This window comes from Zalophus californianus, chromosome 8 (genome assembly GCF_009762305.2).
Source record: "Zalophus californianus isolate mZalCal1 chromosome 8, mZalCal1.pri.v2, whole genome shotgun sequence".
NCBI classification, from domain to species: Eukaryota; Metazoa; Chordata; class Mammalia; order Carnivora; family Otariidae; genus Zalophus; species Zalophus californianus.
This window is the reverse complement of record NC_045602.1, coordinates 49,964,120-49,989,971: the sequence shown is the minus strand read 5'-3', so window position 1 is coordinate 49,989,971 and position 25,852 is coordinate 49,964,120. Positions and strand designations below refer to the sequence as shown.

Sequence of the window (25,852 nt, the reverse complement as noted above, 5' to 3'; positions counted from 1 at the left end):
TCACGGATTTAGAAACCCTGGTTAGTTCAGTCAGGTACTTGCATCACCAATCCCTTCTTGAATGTTGATTTGTGGATTTGTGTGAGTGTGGTATAGGGGCTCTCTGGCAGGAAACTCGACCCCAAATCAAATTAATTCTAAAAATGTAAGTTAGCTTGATCATTGGTTCCTTTAACTCCTTGCTTCCCCTTCTCCTTGTTGCTTTTCCTTTACCAAGATGGCCGCCGTGGAGCTCTCTCCTCATTGGTCGGTTTTTTCGCAGGTCGAGGTTCTAACCCCGCCCACCAGCTTGCCAGCCCGGGTCCTGTGTTCTTGAGAGTGAAAGGGGTAGACCAGCTGGAGTGGGCGGGGCGCCCACCGGATGTGACGTTTCCGGAAGCTACGAGGGTCGTCCGCGGGGACAGGTGGGGAAGGGTCCTGGGAATGTGGTGGGCCTGGGGCCCTGAGCGTGGTCGGACTCTGAAGGCGATCGGCCGCCGTGAGTGTGGGGCCTGCGGTCTTGTCCTCCCCCGCGCCCCTTGCCCGGCCCGCCGCGCGCGAGGCCATTGACGGCTCCGGTCCCAGCCAGGCCCAGCGCGTCCCCGCCTGCTGCTCTCTAAAGACCCGAAAACCTTGGATAATTTTGCTCTGGGTTGGCAACTTGGGCTTGAGGGCCTTCAAGAAGGGGGCCTGAAGCAGGTGTCAGGAGGTCCCTCTCCAACTGAATACACCCCCTCCGCTCATTCCTGCAACTTCCTTTGACCTCCTCCTCATCGTTCCTCCTCAGTCCTTTAGGCCACCTTCTCCCTTTTTTGCGGATGCCACATCTCCTCGGGAGTCTTGCTCAGCCCTCTAGTAGCAGGCACCGCTCGCTGGCCCTGGGAGGGGGTTCCGTTCTCGACCCTACAGATCCTCTCCCCAGAGGTACTGAGGCGCAACAAGCTTCTGTTAGCTTTAATGGGCGCTAGATCGAGTTTACTAATTAGGCAACCTGGGGAAGTTTTAGATTTGCTGAGCGGCTTTCTGAGGCTCTAAAACGGCTTTGGGGGAGATGGAATGCTTCTGCATCCCTTGTAGTCCGCACAGCTTTTGTACTATTCGTGAGGGTGTTTAGAGAGGAAGCTTGGGAGAAGTGTGACCTAGAGATAGAATTGGCCAAGAGAAGCCTCTCTGAGGGAGGGCTTGGAGTGGAAAACAGAAAAACAGTGGATAGACAAATGAAACACATGTGAGGATTTCTGAGCAGATCAGAATCCTGACTGAAGCAAAAGATCTCTATTGGGAAGGAGTAAGGTTTAAGACTAAAAAGACAAAATGGGACCAGTTGACATGGGGCTTGAATTCCAAAATGGATTCTACTCTAGTTTGTATATTTTAGAGCATGCTGGCCAGGGTGTGCTGTAATTCGATGTGTAACAGATACCCAGATTGTTTTTAAAAATGATGTAGAGTGATATCCGATTGGGAGTTGGAATCTGATTCTAGCAGCGACAGTATCTAGGAAGATTGTAGAATTACTGCAGTTTGAAACACAGGGAGGGAAAACTCTTAGGCTTTTTGTTGGTCTGTTTTTTTGCGTTTCAGCTTACCTTTGTGCCCTTTTGTTATTTGAAGAGTGCTTAATCTTTGAAGGTAGATTTGAGTAAGTTTTTTTAAGATCTAAATTCTTTACCCTGACGTGATGAATGATGTTGTGGATTGACTGGAAGAGTGGTTTAGTGAGCAGAACTGGGACTGTGAACATTTATTCCCAGACCAGTTCCCCTCACCTTGTGATCAGAGATGAAAAAGTACACCACAGAAAAATGTCATTTACTCTCACTATTAAATAAAAATGACCAAACTTGAAATCGGTTTACAATCATCAAGAAAGTTCATTGAGTATACTATGCCACGTACTGGGATAAATGGAAGTGGGTAGCTGGTAGGAGAAATAATGCAAAAAATATAAGATACCATCCATCCTTTTATGGTGCTGAGGGCAGGGCCACCTAATGATAGGGAATGATTAATATGAAAGGTAGAACTGAACCCCCATTATAGTTTTCCTCCCTGTACCACCTAATTATGGCACAGGTATTGTGGGCTTTTGAGTCAGCCAATGCTTTTATCTTTGTGAAATGGGCTTACTCGAGGGTCTCAGCCTTATTGTGGGAAAGAGACCTTATTTGTTACAAGCCACAGCCTATGGTATTTCTCTCTTAATTTCTTCATAAGGTAAAAGTTCAGGGATAAACCATACTGTGTGCTAGGCTGTGCTAGGGTGATGGGGACCATAGTGCTGATGCCACCTGTTTTTTCTATCTCAGAATTTCTTGGTCCTGATGTCTGACCACGGAGATGTGAGCCTTCCACCCGAAGACCGGGTGAGGGCCCTCTCCCAGATGGGTAGCGCAGTGGAGATAAATGAAGACATTCCACCCCGACGGTACTTCCGCTCTGGAGTCGAGATTATCCGAATGGCATCCATTTACTCTGAGGAAGGCAACATTGAACATGCCTTCATCCTCTATAACAAGTATATCACGTAAGACACCTCCAGTTTCCTTTTTCTTTTCCGGTGACTGATGGCTCACTCATTCTGCTCTTGTGCTCATTTATGCTGCTCAGAATTGCTAAAACTAGAGAACTTTACAACATCATTAGCATTAATCATTTTTGCAGGCAGTTCCTACATACTGACTGTCCTTGACATTCAAAGTCATGAGTACTGAAAGTGTTATTTTCATGACTCAGTGATTTCATGAGTAAGAGACCTAGCTTTTTGGCCTGTGCCCACGTGGCCCAGCTGTTAAGCAAGAGAGAGGATGGTTAAACTACACGTTTTGTATTGATGAATGTTTTTCCTGTCATCTCTTTATTAAGGAAGCTAAACATAGGATTATTGTTGAGGTTTAGCAGAGCCAAAATTCCTCACCTCTACTTCTTTTGTCACAAATTGAGTGATTCAGGAAAAAGGTTTTTCTTCTTAACCTTTATCATAATCATGCAAATCATCAAATAAGTATTGACCACCTACAGTTTGTGTGGCTCACCATAAGACCTTTCCCTTGAGTTATTTAGCATCTTAGGGTAGGCAGCATAAATAGAAGATGGCAGTGCATCATACAGGGAACAACTTCTAAAGCCCCAATGATAATGAAATGATGTGTAATTTAGGAAGGGAATAATGTTAAAGGGTCTCATTTATAATCTCTAGCCTTGTTCTTTCATAATACCAGGACCTTTAGAAAAATAATAACTATAATGTGTTTGTATGACTCTTAATAGTTCAGAGTATTTCACCGACATTGTTTCATTTGATCTTCATAGTTCTAAGTACATGAAGTAGGTCATATTGTCTTTCCATTCTACATGTGAGGAAGCAGGCTTTGGGTTTAGTGATATGCTTTGTTCCACACTTTAGAGTGAGAAAACTCAGATCTAACTTTTTTTTTTTAAGTAGGCTCCACACGGGGCTTGAACTCCAGACCTTGAGATCAAGACCTGAGCTGAGATCAAGAGTCGGATGCTCAACCAACTGAGTCACCCAGGCACCCCTAGATTTTCTGACTCTTAATTCAGGGTTCATCTACAACATAGGTCTTGTTTTTTGTTTGTTTTCTTTTTGGTAATGTTCTGTACATTGAAGCTAGAGTTGAGACCATAGTTTTGAGCCACACTGACTATTTTTTGGTTATTTTTTATTATTTTTTGAATAGGTAATGTGTACATATGGTAGAGAATTCAGAAGGTATGAAAAGGTATATATATTTAAAAAACTAAGTCTCCTTATCCCTCCCTTTTCCCCAAACTCTCAGTGCCCTTCCCCAGAGGCAGTCCTCTTATTAGTTTCCTACATGTTCTCCCAGAAATGATAAATGCATTTCAGTTGTATCACATTCAGTTTTTGATCACATACTGCTCTGCAGCAGAGTTTGTCAACCTTACATTTGGGGCAGAATAGTTCTTTGTTGTGGGTACTGTCCTGTGCCTTGTAGAGTGTTTAGTAGCATCCCTGGTCTCTATCCACTAGATGCTAGTAGCACCCCTTACCCCCTCCCTGAGTTGTGACAACCAGAAATGTCTCCAGACATTACCCGATGGCCTCTGAGGGGCAAAATTGCCCCAGTTGAAAACCAGTGTTCTAAAGAAAAGTAGCCTAGAAGTGGACTTCCTGGGATTCGTACTGTGATTTTAGAGTCCCTTCAGTAGAAAAGGGACTGCTGTTGTCTCTTTAAGTTTAAAAGTAGTGCCTGTTTCCTCAGATCATCCAGTCCATCCATGCCATCATGCCTTGTTATGTGACCTCAGTGTTGATAAAGTTCCATAGAATTATAGTTACATTTTTGCTTCTCTTTGCTGTTATGAGTTTTTCATTCCTCGGCACAGTGGGCACAAAACTTACTTTCCTGAGAGGTTTCTTTGACTACTGTCCCTTTCTTCTGCTGCTGGTAGAAATAATATTCTGGTATATTTCCAGTAATCTTGTGGAGAGTTCCAGAATGAGCCCCCAGGGCACAGTTCTTCAAAGAATCATGGTTGAGAGTATTAAATAGAATCATGGAATCACTCTATCAAGTATTTTCTGGAGGACCTTCTGGGTTCTGTTGCCCCTCATAGAAAGTGCTTTGAGGGCAAGGACCATATTCATTCAACAAATATATATTGCGTACATCTGCTGTCTATTTGGCACTGCTCTAGGTCCTGGATGTATAGGAAGTAAACTGGCCCCTGCCCTTCTTGGTGTACCTTTCTAGTTATGAGAGAAGACAATAAACAGGTAAGCAAATAAATGTCACAGAGTAAGGCAAATGCTAGGAAAGCAAGCAATAAAGAGAGTGCTGTGACAGAGAATAACCAAGGGTATCAAATAGAGTAAGGTCTGTCTGAGCAGGTAAAATTTAAACTGAAACTTGAAGGATGCCACCAAGTTGGTCATTCCAAGAGCCTGGAGCAAAGTGTTTAAAACAGGTGTTACAAAAAAAAATAAAAAACAAAACAAAACAGGTGTTATTGTGTGTTCAGAAGCTCTCAAGTAGGAAATACCTTAGTGTGTTCTGAGGATTAAAAGAACATCATTGTGTTTAGAGTGTAGCAAGTGAGGAGGGGGAAGGAAATGAGGTTGGAGAGGCAAGTGGGGCCGAATCATGCAGGTCACAATTAGGAGTTTGCATTTTATCTTGACAGCATTAGAAAGCCATTGCAGAGTTTTAGGTGAGGTAATGACTTAATTTTACTTATATTCAGAAAATATAAATTTGGGCTACTATGTGTTAAATGGTGGAGGGTCTGTTAAGAGAAGGCAGGGAGATTAGTTAGGAAACTCTTATGGCAATTCAAGGGAGAGACTGATGGCAATGGCATGAAGGAGTGTGGCAGCATGGAAAGAAGCAGGTAGGTGGATTGGGCATTCTGGAGGTAGAGTCCATGGGACTGACTGATAGTTTGGGAAGGATGATGGTGTCAAGGTTGACCTCAGGTTTCTGCCCTGAGTAACTTTAAGATGTGCTGGCCCATTTACTGAGATGGGGAGAATGGTATAGAAAAGGGGTTGAGTAGGGAGGAGATTCAAGAATTCAGGCCTGGTTTCTTTGACATGTTAAGGTGTTAAGTTTAAGATGCCTGTGAGATATCCAGTAGGAAGTTGGACGTACCAGTCTGAATTGAGGAGAGGTCTGGGTTGGAGATACAAACCCAGAAGTCCTTGGCATATGGGTGGTTCTGAAGCCACGAGAGCTGCTGAGATCTTCTGGCAGATAGGTCTTAAGTGGGGGTCCAGGAACCCCACAGGGATTCACTGATGGAATGTAGGCTCCATGAACTCGGTTGGGAAAAACTTTTCTTGTTTACTAACCTCTAACTGAAATTTAGCATTTTCTTCCATTTTGCACAGTAGTAGTAATAATATTTGTAATGTCGTCACCAACAGAAATCGATATTTTTATATCGCATTATGATTGATGCTGATATCCCAAAATAGCATTTACACTTACCTCTACTTCTGAATTACAGTACAGTTATTAAAGCCACAATTAGATCCTGTTGTGTAGTGTATTAACAATATATCAGTAAAGAAGCACATAGTACAGTTTTTATATTTTGAAAACTGTATTTCAGGAGTATTGGTTTCTTTGGTAATCCTTCATATTTTATATTATATCTTTAAAAAATTATTCTGAGGAGTCCATAGGCTTCATCAGGTGCTGGGAGGATTCATGACACATTCAAAGATCAAGAAACCTTGATAATAAGACTGTAGAATGAGAAGAGCCTCCCGGTTGGTTAGGTAGGGAGGGCCAGCAGATGAGACTTGAAGGGAGATTTGAGAGTCAGGAGGAAATCCATGCGAGAATGTTGTCGTGGGAGCCAAAGGAGGCCAGTATTTGCAGGAGAGTGGCCAGATGCGTCAGAATGGGTCAGATGGGGGCCGGGGGTGAGGTTTTGAGGTTGGTGGTGTGATGTCACTGGTGATCTTGGTAAACAGTTTCACTAGAAGGACTAAGAAGACATTAGATTGGAGCGGGCTGAAAGGTGAATGGACAATAAGAAAGCAGAGACCCATAAGTATCGTCTGGGGGTTGGCAAATTTTTTCTATAAAGGGCCAGATAGTAAACATTTCTGGCATTGCAGGCCATTTGATCTCTGTTACAACCTCTGTAGTGTGATAACACACAAATGAGTGTGGCTGTGTTCCAATGAAACTTCATTTATAGATACAGATGGCAAGCCAGACTTGACCTACTAGTTGTACTTTGCCAAGCTCTGGCATAGATAACTCTTTGGAGGAATTTGGGCAGAGAAATAAAGTAGAAAAATGAGGGAGTAATTGAAAGGGGACAAGGAGTGCATGAATGTGTGGTGTGTATTTTGAGATGGGAGATTCTAGAGCATATTTTTTGCTGATGGAAAGGAAGCTGTGGAGAAGGAGAAGCTGATGGTACAGCACAAAAAGAGAGAGCTTAACTGTAGCAATAAACTCTTGAATAGGCAAGAGGGGGTAGGATTAAGAGTACACAGATACTTAAATCGATTTTGTTCTGTGATTTGGGGTTACTTTGAGTGACACGAATATCCATGTTCACAGGGAGATCAGTATGGTAATCTGTCCCCATATGGGGGCCCACTGATGGGACCTTTTAATACGATGAAGTGGGCCTGGAGAAGAGCTCAGTGAGAAGGGGGTGGGATGTAGCAGCTCATTTATTTACTTTGTTAGATTTGGAATTTAATTTGGGACTTTGTTGGATTGGCTTGACCTGAAGCAATAAATGTAGTTACTTCCATTTTTTCTCGCAGGTATCTTTAAGACCCTAATTCTGATTTTGTGAACTGACAAGCCGTAGGAGTTGCAAAAAAGTTCTGGCTTAATATTCTCAGTCTGTTTTTCCACCGCATTTTCCTTGGTATATTCTTGTCAGTAACAGTGGCTTACTTAGGCAATTATTACAACTGAGGAGAGAGGAGGGAGGGGAGCAGGCATCTACCTCACCACTCCTCTGCCTCCCCCACTATTGCAAGTCATTGTTCTAGACCTTTTGTGGATACTTTAATTCCGGATTTTAAAAGGCATGTTTGTTCTTTTCCTGAGGCAGTTCAGGCATCTTAATGATCTGAAGCACATTTCCCTCTCAGAGGTTTTCCCTCCTGTAGGAATGCTTTGCCTTTTGCAGACCCCAGTATAGCAGGATCTTCAGCATATTAAATCAGTACATATTTTCATGATGAGCACAGACAATAATCCAGGCGGTGAATTCTTTCACAGCTTTTTATGGTCATTGACTAGGCTACATAGAAGGGAGTTACAGAGGACTTAGGCAATTCTTGTCTGCTGTGTGAGCCTCCTATAACACAGACCTGCTTTCTGAAAATGGTCTGTCACCTGTATCAAAAATGTTTTCCTTGGGGCGCCTGGGTGGCTCAGTCTTTAAGCGTCTGCCTTTGGCTCAGGTCAGAATCCCAGGGTCCTGGGATCGAGCCCTGCATCAGGCTCCCTGCTCTGCTGGAAGCCTGCTTCTCCCTCTGCTTGTGTTCCCTCTCTCGCTGTGTCTCTCTGTCAAATAAATAAATAAAATCTTAAAAAAAAAATGTTTTCCTCTGGGATTGGGGCTTATAGACTAGGATCTGTGATCATGCTCACTTTGATGATTAATTTCCAAGATTGGAAGAAATGAGAGGAGAGTCCTTCATCCATCCATGTTAGAGAATTTCTGCTTGACTCTTTGAATTAGTTATTTGTATAGAAAATTAATATTCATGGTTAAAACAATTTTTTTCAAACCATCCAGCAAGGGAAATACTAAAGTGAAAAGAAGAATCACATCCACCAGAGATAACCACTGTTAATTTCTTGTGTGTACAGGAAAATGTTTATGTCCGTGCAAGCACATAGGCTCATGTGTTTATTCTTTTTTTTCTTAAAGCCTGAATGAGATCATACAATATATTCTGTTCTACAACTTGCTTCCTTAACAGTCATATCCTTCCATATCAGGACATAGTGATCCATCTCCTTCTCCTCAGGGCCATTTCTTTTGCCTGGAACAGTGTTGTTCCAGATCTCTTCATGGTTTCCTCTCTTCCCGTCCTCAGTTAAATGCTATCTTCTCGGCGATGCTTTCCTTAGCTGCCCGATCTAAAATCTCATTCCCTCCACTGTCACTTCCTGTTCCCCTTCCCTATGAATGTCTTTCTTCTAGTACTGATTATATTTTTTCTTTTATTTTCTTTCCCCCCACCACTATAACGCATATCCTATGGGGTAGGATTTATGACTGTTGTTCACTGCCCAATCCCCAGCCTTTACAAGAATACCTGATTCCATAGTAGATGCTCAGTAAATATCTGTTGAATGAATGAGGGAATGATTATGTTGTTTTTCGCATTTGGGTGCAACATAATTTTTTAAATAATCCCCTGTTGATGGACATTTAACTATTTAGTTTTCTCTATTTTTATGACTAATGCTGTATTGAATAGTCTTATACACATGTCTTTGTATTACTGTGTAGGATAAATTCCTAGAGGTGGACTTGTGAGTTTAAAGGACATACAGATTTTAAAATTTGAATAGTTGTCTCTCCTCCCCACCCCCAGCAAAACTACAGTCCTGTGATAGTACAATGTATTACCAAATTACAGTCCTGTTAAAAGTGTGTAAGGACACCCATTTCCTACACCCCTGTGTACATTGGTTATAATTAACCTTTAAGCCTTTGCCAGTCTGATAATATGGAAATGGTACCTCATCTTAATTTGAATTTCTTTTATTGTAAGTAAAGTTGAATACCATTTCGTATATTTACCTTTTGTATTTCCTTTTCTGTGTATCCCTTTTTATCCCCATTGTCCTAAAAGATTGTTTTGCTTGTGTTTTTCCCAATACATCTTTGCTCTGATACATTTACCCTAAGTTGCAACGAGATCTAACCCCAGAGAACAGTATACCTCTGGGCCATGGGTATTCTGTGCCTACAACGCTTCTAGCCCTGGTGTTAACATCTTCATCTGTTCTTGCTCACACTTTTTTATTTATTAGTAAAAACAGTCATATAGCATACATAGCAGTCGTAGCAGATGGTTATGTGCTAGGCACTGTGCTCAGCACTTTTTTTTTCTTTTTCTTATTTATTTATTTATTTATTTGTTAACCTATAATGTATTATTAGTTTCAGAGGTAGAGGTCAGTGATTCATCAGTCTTACATAACACCCAGTGCTCATTAAGCACTTTTTGAAAAAATCTCTTTAAGTGTCCCAGCAACCTTATCAGGTAGTACTAGTTTGTCTCCATATATATAATATATATATGGAAATTGAAGGGTAATGAGACTGAGTAACTTGCTGGAGTTCACACAGCTAGTCATGGCCAAGCTAGGATTTGAGTCCAGGCAGGGTGGCTCCAGAGCCTGCCTCCTCACTGCTGAGTACTTGCCTCCAGTACGGACAGTGGGTTATGTTGCCTGTTCTGGTTTCAAGAGACCCTTCTGCCCATATGTTCCCCATTCAGAATATTGACTACAGCTGCTGAAACAAGAGAAAGGTATTCATGTACACATCTAGAAGTTTTCCCTGTACTTAAAACTAGATTCCATTCCATGGCTCAAAATCAAAATAATAGAAAGAAGTGTATGATGAGAGGTTTCCCTCCCACACTTGTCCCATCTACTGTTATTTCCCCTGCCCTCTACTTTCCTTGGTTTCCTGTATTACTGTGTACTTAAAAGTAAAAGTGTATGGGGTGCCTGGGTGGCTCAGTCGTTAAGCATCAGCCTTCGGCTCAGGTCATGCTCCCAGGGTCCTGGGATCGAGCCCCACATCGGGCTCCCTACTCCGCGGGAAGCCTGCTTCTCCCTCTCCCACTTCCCCTGCTTGTGTTCCTGCTCTCGCTGTGTCCCTCTGTCAAATAAATAAAATCTTTAAAAATAAATAAATAAATAAATAAATAAAAAGAAAGGTAAAAGTGTATGTACACATCGAATTGTCCCCCTTTCTTACATATCAGGTGGCATACTATACGCACTTTTGTATACTTTGGGGGTTTTTTTTACTCAGCTCATCTGAAGGTTTTAAGACCATTTTATTCCTCAAATATTTATTGAGTGCCTCTTCATACAGGCACTATGCTGGCTTTAGAGGGACTTGCAAAGAAGCACAAGACACAGGAATCTCTGGCCTCAGGGACTTCACAGTTCTTCAGGTTGAGAGCACAAGTGAATATAAAGTGTGGTGGTCATGTGACATGGTACTCTCTTGGCTGATTCAGGCTTCCATACAAAGCACACTCAGCCTGCTAAAGTTACGAACAGGTACCTTGGTCTTATAGAGCCAAGAGAGAGTTACTGAATTATGGGTCTCTTGAACATTAAGAACTAGTCTTACTTATCTTAATATCTTCTCCAGGGCTTGATGGGTGGACAAATGAATCTGTATTTTAAATATAGACTTCAAGGAAACTGTTTTCTTTTTTCGTGAACCCAAAGGGAAGAGGTTTAAAATCATTTTGATTTAAGAATTCATCCCTGCCTGAAGGGTCTTGTCAAATTGGATTGAAATGAAAATTTCATGTGCCTAATATAGAACCAAGGGAGGAGGCTCATTTAAAAAGAGTTTGCTTTGGTGGGGGTCGGCTTCTTTCCCCTTACTGAGGCTTCCTCCTCCGTTTACTCCTACCCATGGGCAGAAAGTGGAAAAGAGTCAGTTAGTCCCAGTTATGGTATGGTATTGTAGAGCTGTGGGTAAGCTCCCCTCAGTTGATTTGTTTTGGGTCTCAGCTTGTATTTATTACAACTTAATTCTATTGAAAGACATCTTTGTTTGGTACCCTTCCAACAGTCTGGGGGCATTCCAGGAGCCATGTAGAGGCAGAATGATACAGTGGTGAGAAGAGTAGACTCTGGAACTGGCGTGCTGAATCTGCCACTTTGGGCTGTGACAAGTTACTGAACTTCTGTTTGTTTTCACTGTTCCCAAGTAGACATCATAAACGTTAAGAGATCTGTGAATTGATTCAGTTTATTTTTCCCACTGAGCTTTACAGCCACAGATGAAACTGAAAGAGAAAATCTAGCACTTAGTTTCTCTAAGAACTTTTCATCAGGACCATAATGCACATCACACATGTAACACACACATACAACACATATACTGTCTAAGCATCTCAGTGTTTAGTATGATGCAAGGAGTAATCTGCTTTGAAGGCACATGAATCCCAAAGAAAGAGAAGCCAAAGTTAAGGTCACAGGGCTAGAGTAGTCCTGGAACATGGGTTTTCTCAGCCTCCTGCCCTTGGTTCCCAAACCGTTATTTGAATAAGAATTTGTGACTGAGGCCCTTTCCTTTGGAAGCCTGTCACGGTCATAACAAGAAAAGAATCACTTTGGAGGAATATTTTTGGGCACAGGGTAGGTTTGCTTTTTTTCCCCCCTCATCTTTTTAGTTGTGGGAGTCTAGTACTTCCTGCACACCAGATTTGGGCGGGGAGGGAAACATACGGTTAGAGGTGGGTGGGGAACATGGTCACTGGGTGTGTGTGACCCCTCCCCTGCATGTCTGGAAACCTGTCTTGTGGTGGCTGCAGGGCAAGGTAGTTGCTTTTCTTCAGAGTCTGTTGGACATTTGGACATTGTCTTTGCATGATAATGACTCTGATCCATTCTTTTAGGCTCTTTATTGAGAAACTCCCAAAGCATCGAGATTACAAATCGGCTGTCATTCCTGAAAAGAAAGACACAGTAAAGGTGGGTCTTCACTTTCACTGTTGCCCATCTAAAAGCTTCAAAGCAGCACAGACTAACTTCAAGGTAAAAGTAGTGGTGTCCGCATCTGAGCTTCAAATCCTGCACCGGGAGATAAGGCCATTTCACCAGATCAGTTATGAAGTAGCAGGTATGGTACAGTAGGGGGTATTTTACATTGTTTTTAGAAACATTGTTGCCATTGCCAAGTTGACTTAAGTCTTTTTTACTTCTCTACTTAATTAGCTGGAAATTGTTCTAATTCTCGGTTTTCTACTTTTGTGTCTCAGAAGTTAAAGGAGATTGCATTTCCCAAAGCAGAAGAGCTGAAGGAAGAGCTATTAAAACGATATACCAAAGAATATATAGAATATAATGAAGAAAAGGTAAGTATATAACAGCAGAAAAGAAAGAAAAATTATTTTGGTTTCTTAGGCTACGCCCTGGTATTGCAATACAGTATTTTAGCAGATCCTGTGATTTTAGTGTCATATTTTACTTTTTTCAGCAAAGGCCAGAAACTCAAAAGAGTAGAACACAAGTGTTTAGGCTGAGGATTCTTTTTTTTTTTTAAGATTTTATTTCTTTATTTGACAGAGAGAGACACAGCGAGAGAGGGAACACAAGCAGGGGGAGTGGGAGAGGGAGAAGCAGGCTTCCCGTGGAGCAGGGAGCCCGATGCGGGGCTCGATCCTAGGACCCTGGGGATCATGACCTGAGCCGAAGGCAGACGCCCAACGACTGAGCCACCCAGGTGCCCCTAGGCTGAGGATTCTAACACAGATTTAGCCTACTTGTCTTACAAGGTGACTTGAGGGACAGAAAATCTTGTTTGCTATCTCTAGAGTGAGAACCTAAGAACAGTGAAAATTGTCACTAAAACATAAGTTTTTAGGTCAGCTGATTTTGGGGTGTTGACTCACATTTGGTTATACCTGTTTATAATAACTGATTGCTCTTCAATCTGTTTTCAAATGGTTCTTGTCAGGGAGAGTTAGTTAAAGCACGTGGAGAAACTCCCAAGGCATGTCTGTGGTCTGTGTCAGATGTGAATACTCACTGCAGGTTGCGGACCCTCCCACATTATTTTGTAGTGCTCTGTTGAGCGCCGTTCTGAACTCTGATGCTGAAAATCCGCAGAGAGGTAAACAGCTATGAGGTGTCCATTTCTAAGGGACTGAGTGAGTGAAAACCTTATTGAAGGAGATGATTGCTTGATATTTCTTGTTAGTTTAAAATGTCACTGTGTTTTGAACTAATGACCAGGACAATTTTGGAGGCTTCCTTTTGGGTTAAAATTCAGTAAAGATGCCCAATACAGCAGGGTCAAATTTGGATTTGGTCCTATCTTGCAGCCTTACCTGGGATAAAGAATGTATGCACAGCGCAGTTAGAGAGTAAAACTGTGTAGGGTACAGATTGTGAGGTGCAGACGGTAAGTTGCATCAAGATTTCGGTAAAGACGAAAATGCATTAGTAAGAGCCATCAGGGAAGGGTGGTGAGGGGATTGGGACCTTCACTGTCCCCGCAGAGTCAGGCTGCAGTGGCCGGCTAGACATAGGCGGTGAGGGAAGCGTGAGGGCCGTGTCGGGAAATGGGGCCTGAGCAGTCACTCAGCTGCAGAGCCTTGTCCTCCGGAGGTGGGAAGTAGCCCAAGTGTCATGTGTAAGCCTGACTCCTCTTCTTTCTTTGTAGAAGAGGGAAGCAGAAGAGCTGGCCCGGAGCGTGGCCATCCAGCAGGAGCTGGAGAAGGAGCGGCAGAGGGTGGCCCAGCAGAAGCAGCAGCAGCTGGAGCAAGAACAGTTCCATGCCTTTGAGGAGATGATCCGGAACCAGGAGCTGGAAAAGGAGCGACGGAAAATCGTGCAGAAGTTTGGGAAGGTGGACCCTGGCCTCGGTGGCCCCCTGGTGCCAGACTTGGAGAAGCCCTCCCCAGACGCGTTCCCCCCAGCCCCCGTGGCATCTGCGCAGTCTCTGGATTGTAATACGGCCGTGAGGCCTGCCAAGCCGCCCGTAGTGGACAGGTCCTTGAAACCTGGAGCATTGAGCAATTCAGAAAGTAGTGAGTCTGCTTGCTCCTGTCCTCTTCTGTCTCGGTGCCAGCCAAGCAGAGTGTCATTCTGGGGGCTTCAGCCCAAGATCACCTCCATGGTCCCACTCATTAGACCCTGGTCACAGAAGCCCCTTTGGTCAGTATTGTTATGCTGGGTCCTGTCATACTGGCTATCGTGTGAAAGTGGCCGTTGCTTAGCCATATAATTTACCTGGCACAGGTCGCTTTTCTGAAGAGCTCATAATATCCTTGAAAGTCAGACTGTCAACTTTTAAGGATTATACAGAGATTCGAAATGTTCAGTGAACTAGAGCCCACTGTTGGCCCATCTGAAATTCATAGTACCATTTTACAATTCACCAGTTGACTTTTAACTGAAAACGGGCTACTGAGTTGCGCTTGCCTTGAAAATGTTCCCAATCCTTAAGGAACTTGGTCAAGGTAAATACTGTATGCAGTCGGTGATGATTCAGGCTAGCCATAAAAACTATTGGCAGTCTTTCCTCCTCTCACCACTGATAGGCTATGAGACAGTAACAGTAGCAGCAAAGTGATGCATATACCTCGATTAGTAGAATAGATCATTTTGGGAAGGAACTGGCTTTCAGGTAGCATTTAAGGAAGTCAGCTTTGCAAAAGATCCACCTACAAGGACAACGTAAGAGTGGGTAGGGGGTGCCAGACTCTGAAGCCTGGCCTTTAGGATATCTCCCCATGGACTTGGCAGGCTTGTCTCCCACTGCTCTTCCTTCATCCATATTCTGTGTTCCGGTCAGATTGGGCTGTCACGTTCCCAGAGCAGCCCCCGGATTATCCTATCCAGGAGGTTTGTTAACATTTGCCCTGAACCTAAAACCTCTTTTCTCTATCTCTGCCTTCCCCTGCTTTTCTTAAAGTTTTGCCAGATCCCTTTCCTTTCATTTAGATTGATGCTGTTCTCCCTAAGACTCCCAGAGCCCTTAGTATCTGTAATGCAGTTGAGATCATTTCCCTGATAGTGTAGTCATTTACGAATAACTAGATTTTAACTTTTTCCTGTTTGGGGCTTGAGTCTTACTCATATTTGTGTTTCCTGTTATTTGAGCACGGTGTGCACACTGGTGTGCACTCGGGGAGTGGTTGTGGATTGCAAAGAAAGACTGTGCTGAGCCTTCCTTCAGAATCCTCAGATACCGCCATTAGACCGCCATGTGACTGCCTGCTCCCCAGTCTGTTACCTCCCCAGCAATACAGAGCTTGCTGTTAAATGTGCAGAAACAGAACATCCTTTTCCATTTTTTTTTTATGAAAATGTGACCACGAAAGACACCCCCTAACTTGAGCCTGTGGTCTCTCTTACAGGGCTTCTCCCTGGTGTCCAGCAACTGGGCCCATTCTTGGCATTCTGAACCAGGCTTATTAGCTGTTCTGTGCATTCATGCCTCTTTTGAGGACCAGAATGTGGGGTTTTTGTTTTGTTTTGTTTTGTTTTGGCATTTTAATGTTCTTCTAAATGACTAAATTCAGAATGAGTTACCCAAAGTATTTTCCGTTACCTAGAATATATCTGGTGTATTTCTTTGAAAGTCCTACTCTCCAATTATCTCGGATTCTTATCCGAGATTGTGATAGAGAATTCCCGAATAGCTCAGGAACTTGTTTTAAGTAGTAGTTTACCCCTGTCTTAACTTGAATGGTTAAAGCCTCTTTTCTTAAAGTAATGTACTTGCAGTGGCTCTGGCCGCAGCCCTCCTCCTTCTCATCCATTAGGATGAGATTCCCCACTCACTGTCCCTAGTTTGGGAACCCCAGGGACTTGGCATTGCTCTCCGAGGGCTGCCAGCTCTGGGGTCTGCTTGGGAAGGCTCTCCCCGTGGTCTCAGACTTCTCTCCTTTCTCCACGACAGCTCCTACAATCGATGGACTGCGCCATGTGGCGGTGCCCGAGAGGCTGTGCCCGCAGTTTCTCCAGCTAGCCAGTGCCAACACAGCCCGAGGAGTAGAGACATGTGGAATTCTCTGTGGAAAACTGGTAAAAAACAAACGCTTTCCTTAGCTGAGACTGTTCCTTCTCCCTTGGATTCCTGTGACTCTCAGAGAAGATATCCAGGGTCAGTTACTGTTGGCGACGATCCCTCTGCAGAGGGAACCAGGGATAGCATAATGCAAAGTTACTTTGAGTTTGGTGACCTTGCATTTTGTTGATTTTCACAGTCCCTTGAATTGAACGGATTATTTTCATGCTAGTAGTAAGAAATAAGTAATTGTAAACTTGGTAGGAAGAGCCAGCATTACCTGTATGTCAGTTTTTGAGTACCTGCTTTATGGTAGGCCTGGGAATGTACAATATGTAAGGCACGTAGCATGTGTCCACAAAACATACCCAAGCATTTTGGAGAGATGCGAAATATACCCCCAAAGATAAATAACACGCTGAATGATATATGCGGTCGAGCGCTAGGAATTCAGAGGAAGGAAAGGTCATTGAATAGAGGTACTTGAAGAACCCATTGCTAACTGCTAAAGGCAGAAATGAGTGAAATGTAATAGACTGAAACTGAGCCTTAGAGAATGAGAAGGGCTAATAGAAGCAGTAAGAGGGAAACTACCTTAGACTTGAGCAAAGGAAGAGAAATGGTACTATCCCAGAGCTTCTTGGTTTGGCTGCAGCTGGAAATGAAATTCCCACAGGGCTGTGGGTGCCAGTGGCTTTGCAGAGCGCTCCCTGAGTGTGCATGAGCAGCCGAGGTTGTGAAGCACTGAGTGAGGGATTCGGGGCACAAGTCCTCGTGCTGGCAAGGGAGGGGCCTTTGTTGTATAGATGTTTACCTTACCACTGCTGTGACGGAGTGGGGTTGCGCAAGTGCCAGGCAGTGGTGACAAGCTGTTCTGTTTTCTCCTTTGACAGATGAGGAATGAGTTTACCATTACCCATGTTCTCATCCCCAAGCAAAGTGCTGGGTCTGATTATTGCCACACCGAAAACGAAGAAGAGCTCTTCCTCATACAGGATCAGCAGGGTCTCATCACACTGGGCTGGATCCATGTAAGCAATCCCGAGCTCCCCGAGGGCCAGGCTCCTCCTCTCTCCCCATGTTATAAACACACTGCTTATTTCTTTCTTCGGGCAAAGTGAACTATATCCCGATTATTTAGGTGATTGTTTTTCCCTCTGTCGGATACACACCCGACTTCCCTAGCATACTCGACTGCTTCTACTCTGGTATTGATTTCTGGGAACTACTTAGGGCTTTTTAATTTTTTTAATTTTAAAAAACATTTTAATCAAAATGAACTTATTTCCCTGAAGTCCCACTTTCCCTGTGAGTGTGAATGGTGATAGGATGCTGGCCTAGAGTATATGTGGATATTGACTGTACAGGCTCTGCCTACTTCATACAAATGATATTCCTGAAAGGTATATAAATCAAAATGTTTTAATGAGCCAAGGAAGTTAATTCAGATGCTTGCATTTGGTCTTTGTTAAAGCAGCATACACCTTTATGTAAACCAGTTGGGTCACCAATCTGGCGAATTTTCAAGTGTTTACTTATTGTGCGTAACCTTCTGGTGATATTTAGGTAAAATGTAATTCCATCTCTAAAGATCATTTCTACATTTTTTTCTTTCTATTCCTTTTCGACCCCTCACTCCACAGACAAAGCTACTTTTCGTGTTGTATGAGAGGCTTACATACAGACGAGTCCACTCATTTCTGGATTTGGGGAGATTAAACATACTTGTATGTTAGACTCGGGAAATACTTACCCAGGAGGCAGTCCCATGTGCCTCTCCTGTCTGCATTCCATGACCTAAATATTTGCCGTCTATTGGGTACCCCCTGTTATATAGTATGTGGGAGGTAGAAAACTTGTTTCTGATCTGCTAGAGGATACAAATTTGAGTAAGATATGGTTTTAGTCTCATAAGGGAGATTAGACAAAGGGACAAGTAATCACTCTTCACATGAGGCAGAATGTGCCAAGTGCCTCCAGAGGTGCGAACAGCACTATGGAATTCAGAGGAGGGAAGGATTGCACCTGGCTTGATTTACTAGAATTTTGACAAGATAGGCTAAGGGAGAATTCCATATGCAGGGGGCAGCATTGGAATAAGCAGACTGTGTTCCTGAGACATTGAGAGGTCTGGTTTGTTGGGGTTTATGGTTCATATCAGGAAACCGTTGTCGATAAGCTTTAACGTGAGATATTGGAGCAATGTTCTGGGGGGGTCTTGGGTGGATAGGCAAAATAGTTCTGCTTTTTAGTAAGTGGAGAGCTTTTAAAGGTTTTTGAATAGAGATTGATATGATCAAAGCCATTCTTAGAATATCTAAAATAAAGGCAGTTTTAAAGTAGGTTGAGGCAGGGAGATCATATAAGAAGTTAGGGTGGTGATAGAATCTACTGATGAGAGCTAGGGTGATGACATTGCATTTGGGAAGGAGATGAGTGTAGGATTTCAGAGGATGTGGGGAATGAGTAAGAGGAACATGAGTAAAAGCCACTGGTGACTTAGAGAGCAGGCCTGACTCATGGGGGTGGCAGTGATCATCCCATAAGCAGAAACAGGGGCTTCAGGAGGATAACCTCCTTTAAAAGTGGGGTAAATTGTGGGTTCAGTTTTGAGCATGTTGAATTTAAAGTATGTATGAGCATTCTGGTGGTGGAGGTAGTTATCAGGAAGTTGGAAACGTGGCTGGGACTTGGGAGCAAGGTCAGGGTGGGAAAGGGATTTGGGAGACCTCTGGATAGAGCTGACCTGGGGGGCCTTGGGACTGGAGGAGAATGGAGAGCAAGAAGAGATTCACCAGTAGTTGGGGGCAGGCTGCCCAGGGAAGCATAGGGAATAGTTGGTCATGAAGCAAAGAGGTGGAAGAGCAGGGGGAGGGCAGCGTTACGGCACAGAAGCCAGAGGAGGAACACTGTAGGGATTGAAGAACTAATGGGGATTGAGGTTATGCTGATGGTGAAATGTACACTATTTTTGGAAGAGTTTAGTTCATGGGGAAAGGGAAAAAAAAAATGGGACGGTGATTTAAGGAGTAGCCTGGTTGAGAGAGTATTTGCTTGATTTATGGCTTAGCATGAAAGGTTTGAACACGTGTTTTGTTTCGATTTTGGCTTTTCTGAAACCTTTATATTGGAAATATATCACATAAGAAAGGACATAAAGGTAAATGTACACTTCAGTGAATCATGAAGCAAACATCTGTGTGCATGCATGACCCATGTGAAGAACGAGAACATTGTGAGAGGTGTGCTCCCACCCTGATGGTCTTGCCCTGTCACACTTCCCCTCTGATAGAGGTAATCTCTCTCTTTCCTGGCTTTTCTGGAAATCCTTTGCTTTCTTTACAGTTTTACTACCTACATGTATATCCCTGAGGTAGGAAAGTATTCAGTCAAAAGTACAAAAAGGGGGCTCATCTTCATATGTGGTAGAAAACACTCATCCTTCTGAGACAGAATCGAAGGAAGAATTCAGAAAGATACAGAGAGATTTTGGAGGTTCTGTGTGGAGGGGTTGTTGAAATTCATTTGATTCAACAGGGTTGCCATCTCGATGCACTGCCTGGCCAGAGGGGAGACAGGTGGTTTTAGGAACTGGAAGGGATGGGGTAATGTTTGGGGAATTACTGTTTAGACTGCAGGTAGAACTCAGCCCCAAATGAATAAAAGGATTTCTAAAACTGTGAGGTCCAGCTGGGAACAAATTTAGAGCTGAAGTTGATGGTATTTCAGCTTTTTTCCCCCTGTGATACTGCTGTACCATTCCTTCCTAACTGGGGATTAAAAACAGAAAAAAGCAGAGGTTTGCTCAGATCCTAAACTTGGCAAGAGGATTATGCAGAACAGTTCTTCCTTCTGTACTTTGCCAGCTATAAGTCAGGTTCCCTGGTCCAAAAGTTTATATGGTCATGTATTGCTCACCAGCTACCGGGTGACCCTCCAGCCCAGTATTCGAGGCCATCCTTGAGCTTTGCCTCAGCCCTGCGGTAGCCCTCATTGCTGTCCCGTGGCTGGTCCGCTCCCATCCAGGCGCCGAGGCTGCCCCCAGCATTCAGTCTCCTTGTTCACTTCTGCTCCTTTGGTTTATTGTTTTCTCTTCATAAAAATGCCTTCCTCTGTCTCCAGCAAGACAGACACAACTGTTTTTTCAAGAAATTCAATTGTGAAGGGAAGGAGAAAGAGAAAGCACAATAGAAGGGAATAGAGGCTCAAGACAAGGTTTTTTGATTTCGTTTAACAATTATTTATTGAGCATCTGCTGTGTGTCTCTGTGTTGTCTTTCTAGCTAAGCCACCTTTAAATCAGAGGCCTAGATCAGCTTGTGTAGGCCTCGTTTGTTCCCAGTTAAAATTCCTTGTTTTAACTGTGGGATGAAAGGTGTTGGCACAGGCCGTTTGTCCTGTAGGATCCCATAATTAGGTAGACACTATTTTTCCCTTGTGGTCACCAAATTTGTACTTGTCCTGTGAGGACCTGTGTGTGCATTTGCTGTCAGCACTCAGCTAACATGTTCCTGGCCTGCAGACCTCTTCCACCGTGAGCTGGCCACAGCTTTCTATGGAGGGGTGCTTCTCAGATGAGGCTGCATATAAAAGAACCATTGAATCAACTTTATTTCTAATATTATTATTATTATTGGTGGAGAGAGGGGCAGAAGGAGAGAAAGAATCCCAAGCAGGTTCCACGCCCAGCATGGAGCCCAGTGTGGGGCTTGATCTCACAACCCTGAGATCATGACCTGAGCCGAAATCAAGAGTCGGATGCTTAACTGATTGAGCCACCCAGGTGCCCCTGTCTGAGCTTTTAAAAAAAAAAAGTGTCTCAGGATGGATATTTCTAGGGGTGGGGCCCAGGAGCCAATGCTTTTGATAGGCTTCCCGGGAGCTTCATTTTGTACACAGCAGGTTTGAGAACGCTGATCAAGTACACTTATTTATGTTCTGGCCTTTTGGTCGGTGAAGGCTGGTAGTCTTTTTGAGTCCTACTGGGGCTTTTTCCATTCTTGTTATCGGTACTTAACACTCCTCTAAGATGAACATAAGGCATTATGCGACTCTTCATTTGTGTACAAACAGTGGTGTGCTCAATAAAACATTAAATGATTGAAAACAAAAACATTAAATGATTGAAAACAAATGAGATAAATTGAATGCACATTTCGATGGTACTGTAACGGATTACCCTCAGATTTCACTATCTTGGTCCTTTCCCCAAACAAGATAGGGTCTTTTGTGTGATTTAACTACCACTGTGCCCCCCTGCTTCTTACATCCTTGGATGGTATGCTTTAGCCATAGGACAACGTTTGCCATTTTTGCCTATAGAGCTGCACACTCATGCTTGACTTTTTTTTTTTAAGATTTTATGTATTTATTTGACAGAGAGAGACACAGCAAGAGAGTGAACACAAACAGGGGGAGTGGGAGAGGGAGAAGCAGGCTTCCCGCGGAGCAGGGAGCCCGATGTGGGGCTGGATCCCAGGACCCTGGGATCATGACCTGAGCCGAAGGTAGATGCTTAACGACTGAGCCACCCAGGTGCCCCTCATGCTTGACCTTTTAACACCTCTCAGGAAGAAGAATCATTCACCCAACTGTGGTTTAAGTCCTTGACTTCCACCATGTTGAAGTATTGGACAGCATCTACTGTCTGTTGCAGAATGGATGACTCTCCATTGCAGAAAGAGAGCTTGTGAGGGGCCAAGAAAATCTTGATGGTCAATTAGAAATTATCATTTCTTCAAATACTCCTGTTAAGCTATACTTGTTTACAGTGCTCAAAAGTAATGACCTTCAGGCGTACCCCGTCGTGACTGCCAATGGCTTTGTGCTGGAGAAGAGGATTGTGGCCAGCTGTTGAGAACTCTTTGGCTCTGTTTCCTTCATGGGCCAGGCTTGGCTGTCTCCCTGAGGGGGATCTCAGACGTGTTTTCCTCTTCTCAGACTCATCCCACACAGACTGCGTTCCTCTCCAGCGTTGACCTACACACTCATTGCTCCTACCAGATGATGTTGCCGGAGTCAATAGCCATTGTTTGCTCCCCCAAGTTCCAGGAGTAAGTCCATAGATGCGGTTCGGGCCAGTACACGGGGCTAATGGGGAAAAGCCTCTGAGGAAAAGGTCTCTGTTTGGAAGACCTTGTTCTCGGTAGAACATGTAGATTGTGGTATTCATTGGCTGTTTTAAAAGGTTACCTTTTAAGCACCATATCCTGATACACCTACTATGCTTGTTTAACAAAGATAATCGGAGCAACAATTTCGATGCTTTTCTAAGAAAAGGACATAGGAAATTTGAAGTCTTTGACTTGAAGCAATAGGAATTTTAAGACTGATGTCAGATTAAAGAATTTCAAAGTCAGATTATCTCAGCTAACTTCTTTTTCATTCTAAGTCCTGTTATTTACTATGAATTCTCCCAGCACAGCTAGTGTGGTGGCAGTGATGAGTCATTCTCTAACTCTGATTCATTCATCAGAGAAGAGACCCATGTGCCAGCATACTTTTGAAGCTGTCTCAAAATGAACTCCATGTGTGTGTGTGTGTGTGTGTGTGTGTGTGTGTGTATGTGTGTGTAAGCGCACGCGCATATGCATGCATGTGTGTTTGGGACTAGGGAAACACCTTTGCTTGGTTCTGGTCTTGCTTTTTCTTATTGCAGAACTGGATTCTTTAAACTAACTGACCACGGACTAGAGGAGATTTCTTCCTGTCGCCAGAAAGGATTTCATCCACACAGCAAGGATCCACCTCTCTTCTGTGTATGTATCTAGATAGAAGAAACTGGGGCTCTGCTTCAAGCAGGGAAGACAGTCTGAGCTGATGAGGTACATTGTCCTTTCTGACCCACATAGAGGATCAGCCTTGTCACTTACCTTTGCAAATCTTCCTAAAAAGGACATACGTGGGAAGCAGTGTGGGATAGGAATGGATTTGAGTCGTAGCTCTGCCATTTAAGGACTATCTTGGATTAGACTTAATCTTCCTGGGCCTCAGCCTACTCATCTGGAAAGGGGGATGATGATGATAATACCTACTTTATAGCGTTAATGAGAGGCTTAATTGAAGGAATATACAGAAAGTACCTGGCTTATTAAATGTTGGTATTTTTCCTTCATCAACACCAGTTGCTAAGCCTGTACTTCAATAAGAGATTTGAATTCAAAGGAAAAAAGCCACTTAAGTTTGATAAGGTATATTTGATTCTGAAATTCTACTTAAATAATAAGGATTTATTTTTATGACTGTCTTAGGAAGTTTTTTTTTCCTAAGTTGTATTCCATGAATAAAAAGTTTGTTGCTGATAAAATCAGTATGTTTCAATTTACCCCTCAGATCTAGTAGATTTTTTCACTCCATGCTGGCCATGGAGTGTTATTTTGGGTTCACCAAAAAGTGACCAGTATAGAAAAGGGACTCAGAACCTTGTCACATGAAAGGAACTGGGGATGTTTAGAGGAGAAACCTCAGGGAGGATCTGAAAACCGACTTTAGGTGTTAGAGGAATTATTGTATGAAAACGTATCGAGTGCATTTCATAGGACTCCCAGAACTAAAACTAAGTCCTCATGGAATGACAGTTTTCAGCTGAGTTTGAGAAAGAACTTCCTGACAGATCTGTTCAAAAAAAGGTCAGTCTGCCTTGGAATGTAATAAATGTCTAGGTACCAGGATGTTGAAATAGAGGCTGCAAAAGAGTGCCCGTGTTTTCAGTTTTTCAGTTATAAAGGCCCCTTTTGCATGCCAAAACTGAGCATTCCCCAAGTGACAGTGGGTGCACTGTATTAGCTGGTTGACACAGTGAACTCTCCCAAAAAACTAATGAATCCAGCAATTCTTTCAAATAAATGTAAATTTCGTGACTGACTCTAGGATATATATCCAACTGAAAAGTAAATGAAGCTATGTGGGCCCACATTGATTGAGACTACAGGTAGGGAATGGGGAGTCACTGATTCCCAGGCCCCTCACCGTAACTGCCATGTAAGTAGCAGTCTGGCTTCCAAACTAGAAACCACTAGCCAAAATAAGCATGTTAAATAAGGTTTAAAAAGTGACTTCTTAGAATTTTCCAGGACTTTCCCTTTCTTTCTTTTTCCCTGTTGTAGAGCTGCAGCCATGTGACCGTTGTGGACAGAGCAGTGACCATCACAGACCTTCGATGAGAATTTGACTCGAACACTTCCCAAGAACTATAAAACCATATCAGTGTACTGTAGCCCCTTAATTTAAACTTTGCGAAAGCTCTGGAAGCTTTTTTAGACAGAATTGAAAGTGAGTATCACCTGGGGGGGAACTGATTTTATATTTCTGGTTTAAAAAGGAATAATTAGCTGTATTTTTTAGGCAAGTGTGGAAAATAGCATGATCATGCTAGACAACTTTTCAGTCTGTCTGCAATTATAACTTGAAAGAATGGTATAATAAACACTTAATCTATACCCTTTGTTCTAGATTCACCAGTTGTTAACATTTTTTTTCCTCTAAACTCTCCTTCTAATTTCTCCACCAATTTGTTTATTGTTTACCTCTGGAATTATTAAGGGCATCTATGCAGAAATTTGGAAGCCATTTAGAAAATCTTTGGGTTTTCCTGTGGTTTATGACAATATTAATGAAGCTTATTACAAGGGTGAGGGATAGCTCACTGTGTCTGACCAGATGGTGAGGCCCGAAAACCCTAAAGAATGATTTTGTCAGGAAGTATTGTTATTTAACAAGTATTTCAGAATATTTTTTTCCTCTACAATAAAATAACAATTAACATATTTTGTGTGTGTATGCTCTAGAGTGATCTGTTTGATCAAGTATTGTGGAAACAGGCTAACTAAAAGGTCTGGTTGTTTGGGGAAAGGTGAGGGAAAATGGAATTTGAGCTGGGCTGACATTGAAGGTGTGTCCCAGTTCACTGTTAACTGCTCAGTGTCATTTGTCTGCTTGTTGCCATCTTCCAGGGCTGTGAAGTTCTCTGTTCTTTTGGTGTTGTCTCAAGTGGGTCATCCCATTCACTTCCTCCTTATGCCCTAAAAGCTTTCAGCTAATGATAATAGAGCCTTTATTTGCAGTGCCAGGTTACGCTCCAGATGAGTGATTACATTCCCTTGCCACCCCACCCTACCAATGTTATTATGTTGACTATGTTTTTCTGACTCAGGCAACATCTAGGAAGGTGTTTGAAGCTGCAGTTGGTTCTATATTTCTCTTTCTATGAGCTGAGCCTAGCATTCTAAGGTGGCCTGGAAATAATGGTATTGTTAGTAACCCCTCAGGTGAGGGCAGGAGAGTAAATACTTTGTATAGAAGAAGAATGAGTTTTTATATTAAAATTCTATGGGAAAAAGTCTGCAAATGTATGAAGTTTTGCTTCATTTTAAAGTTTTGTGTCCTTGAACATATTATGTTCTTTATCACTTAGGTTAGTGTCCTTGAACTTTTCCCCTGGAAGAACCAAGTCTCTATTCTTCTCCTCTTGGGTTATTAACCCCCAAAATATCAGAAATTCTTTCTTCTGCAGTTCTGGTGTAGGGAATGTGGGGCCAGGGGAGTCTGGGGAGGAGTCTGGGGAGGAGTCTGGGGAGGAGTCTGGGCAAGAGTGCCTCTCCTCTCACTGCCTT

At 43.0% G+C, this 25,852-nt stretch overlaps 1 protein-coding gene across 4 annotated transcripts; it reads left to right on the top strand.

Annotated features, from left to right (window-relative positions):
* Positions 1 to 291: 291 nt before the first annotated feature.
* Positions 292 to 25,282, top strand: LOC113938216 (STAM binding protein). Of its 4 annotated transcripts, none has more exons than XM_027623507.2 (10): positions 292 to 404; positions 2,289 to 2,506; positions 12,122 to 12,197; positions 12,485 to 12,580; positions 13,891 to 14,257; positions 16,135 to 16,259; positions 17,136 to 17,273; positions 22,182 to 22,294; positions 22,900 to 22,999; positions 24,347 to 25,281. In XM_027623507.2, exons 2-10 carry the CDS (start codon positions 2,304 to 2,306, stop codon positions 24,401 to 24,403), a joined length of 1,275 nt encoding a protein of 424 aa, XP_027479308.1. In that variant the 5' UTR covers positions 292 to 404; positions 2,289 to 2,303; the 3' UTR covers positions 24,404 to 25,281. The 4 variants fall into 4 exon arrangements, with proteins under 4 accessions (XP_027479308.1, XP_027479310.1, XP_027479311.1 ...); XM_027623509.2 differs by having other exon boundaries at positions 394 to 478; XM_027623510.2 differs by lacking the exon at positions 292 to 404 and adding an exon at positions 715 to 903 and having other exon boundaries at positions 24,347 to 25,282.
* The last annotated feature ends 570 nt before the right edge of the window (positions 25,283 to 25,852 follow it).

Bases quoted from the DNA above. Each gene is read 5' to 3' on its own strand.
- LOC113938216 (XM_027623510.2), top strand. From the start codon at position 2,304: ATGTCTGACCACGGAGATGTGAGCCTTCCACCCGAAGACCGGGTGAGG. The intron at 16,260-17,135 runs GTAAAAAACAAA...CTCCTTTGACAG, and splicing joins GAATTCTCTGTGGAAAACTG to ATGAGGAATGAGTTTACCAT. The intron at 17,274-22,181 runs GTAAGCAATCCC...TCCTCTTCTCAG, and splicing joins TCACACTGGGCTGGATCCAT to ACTCATCCCACACAGACTGC.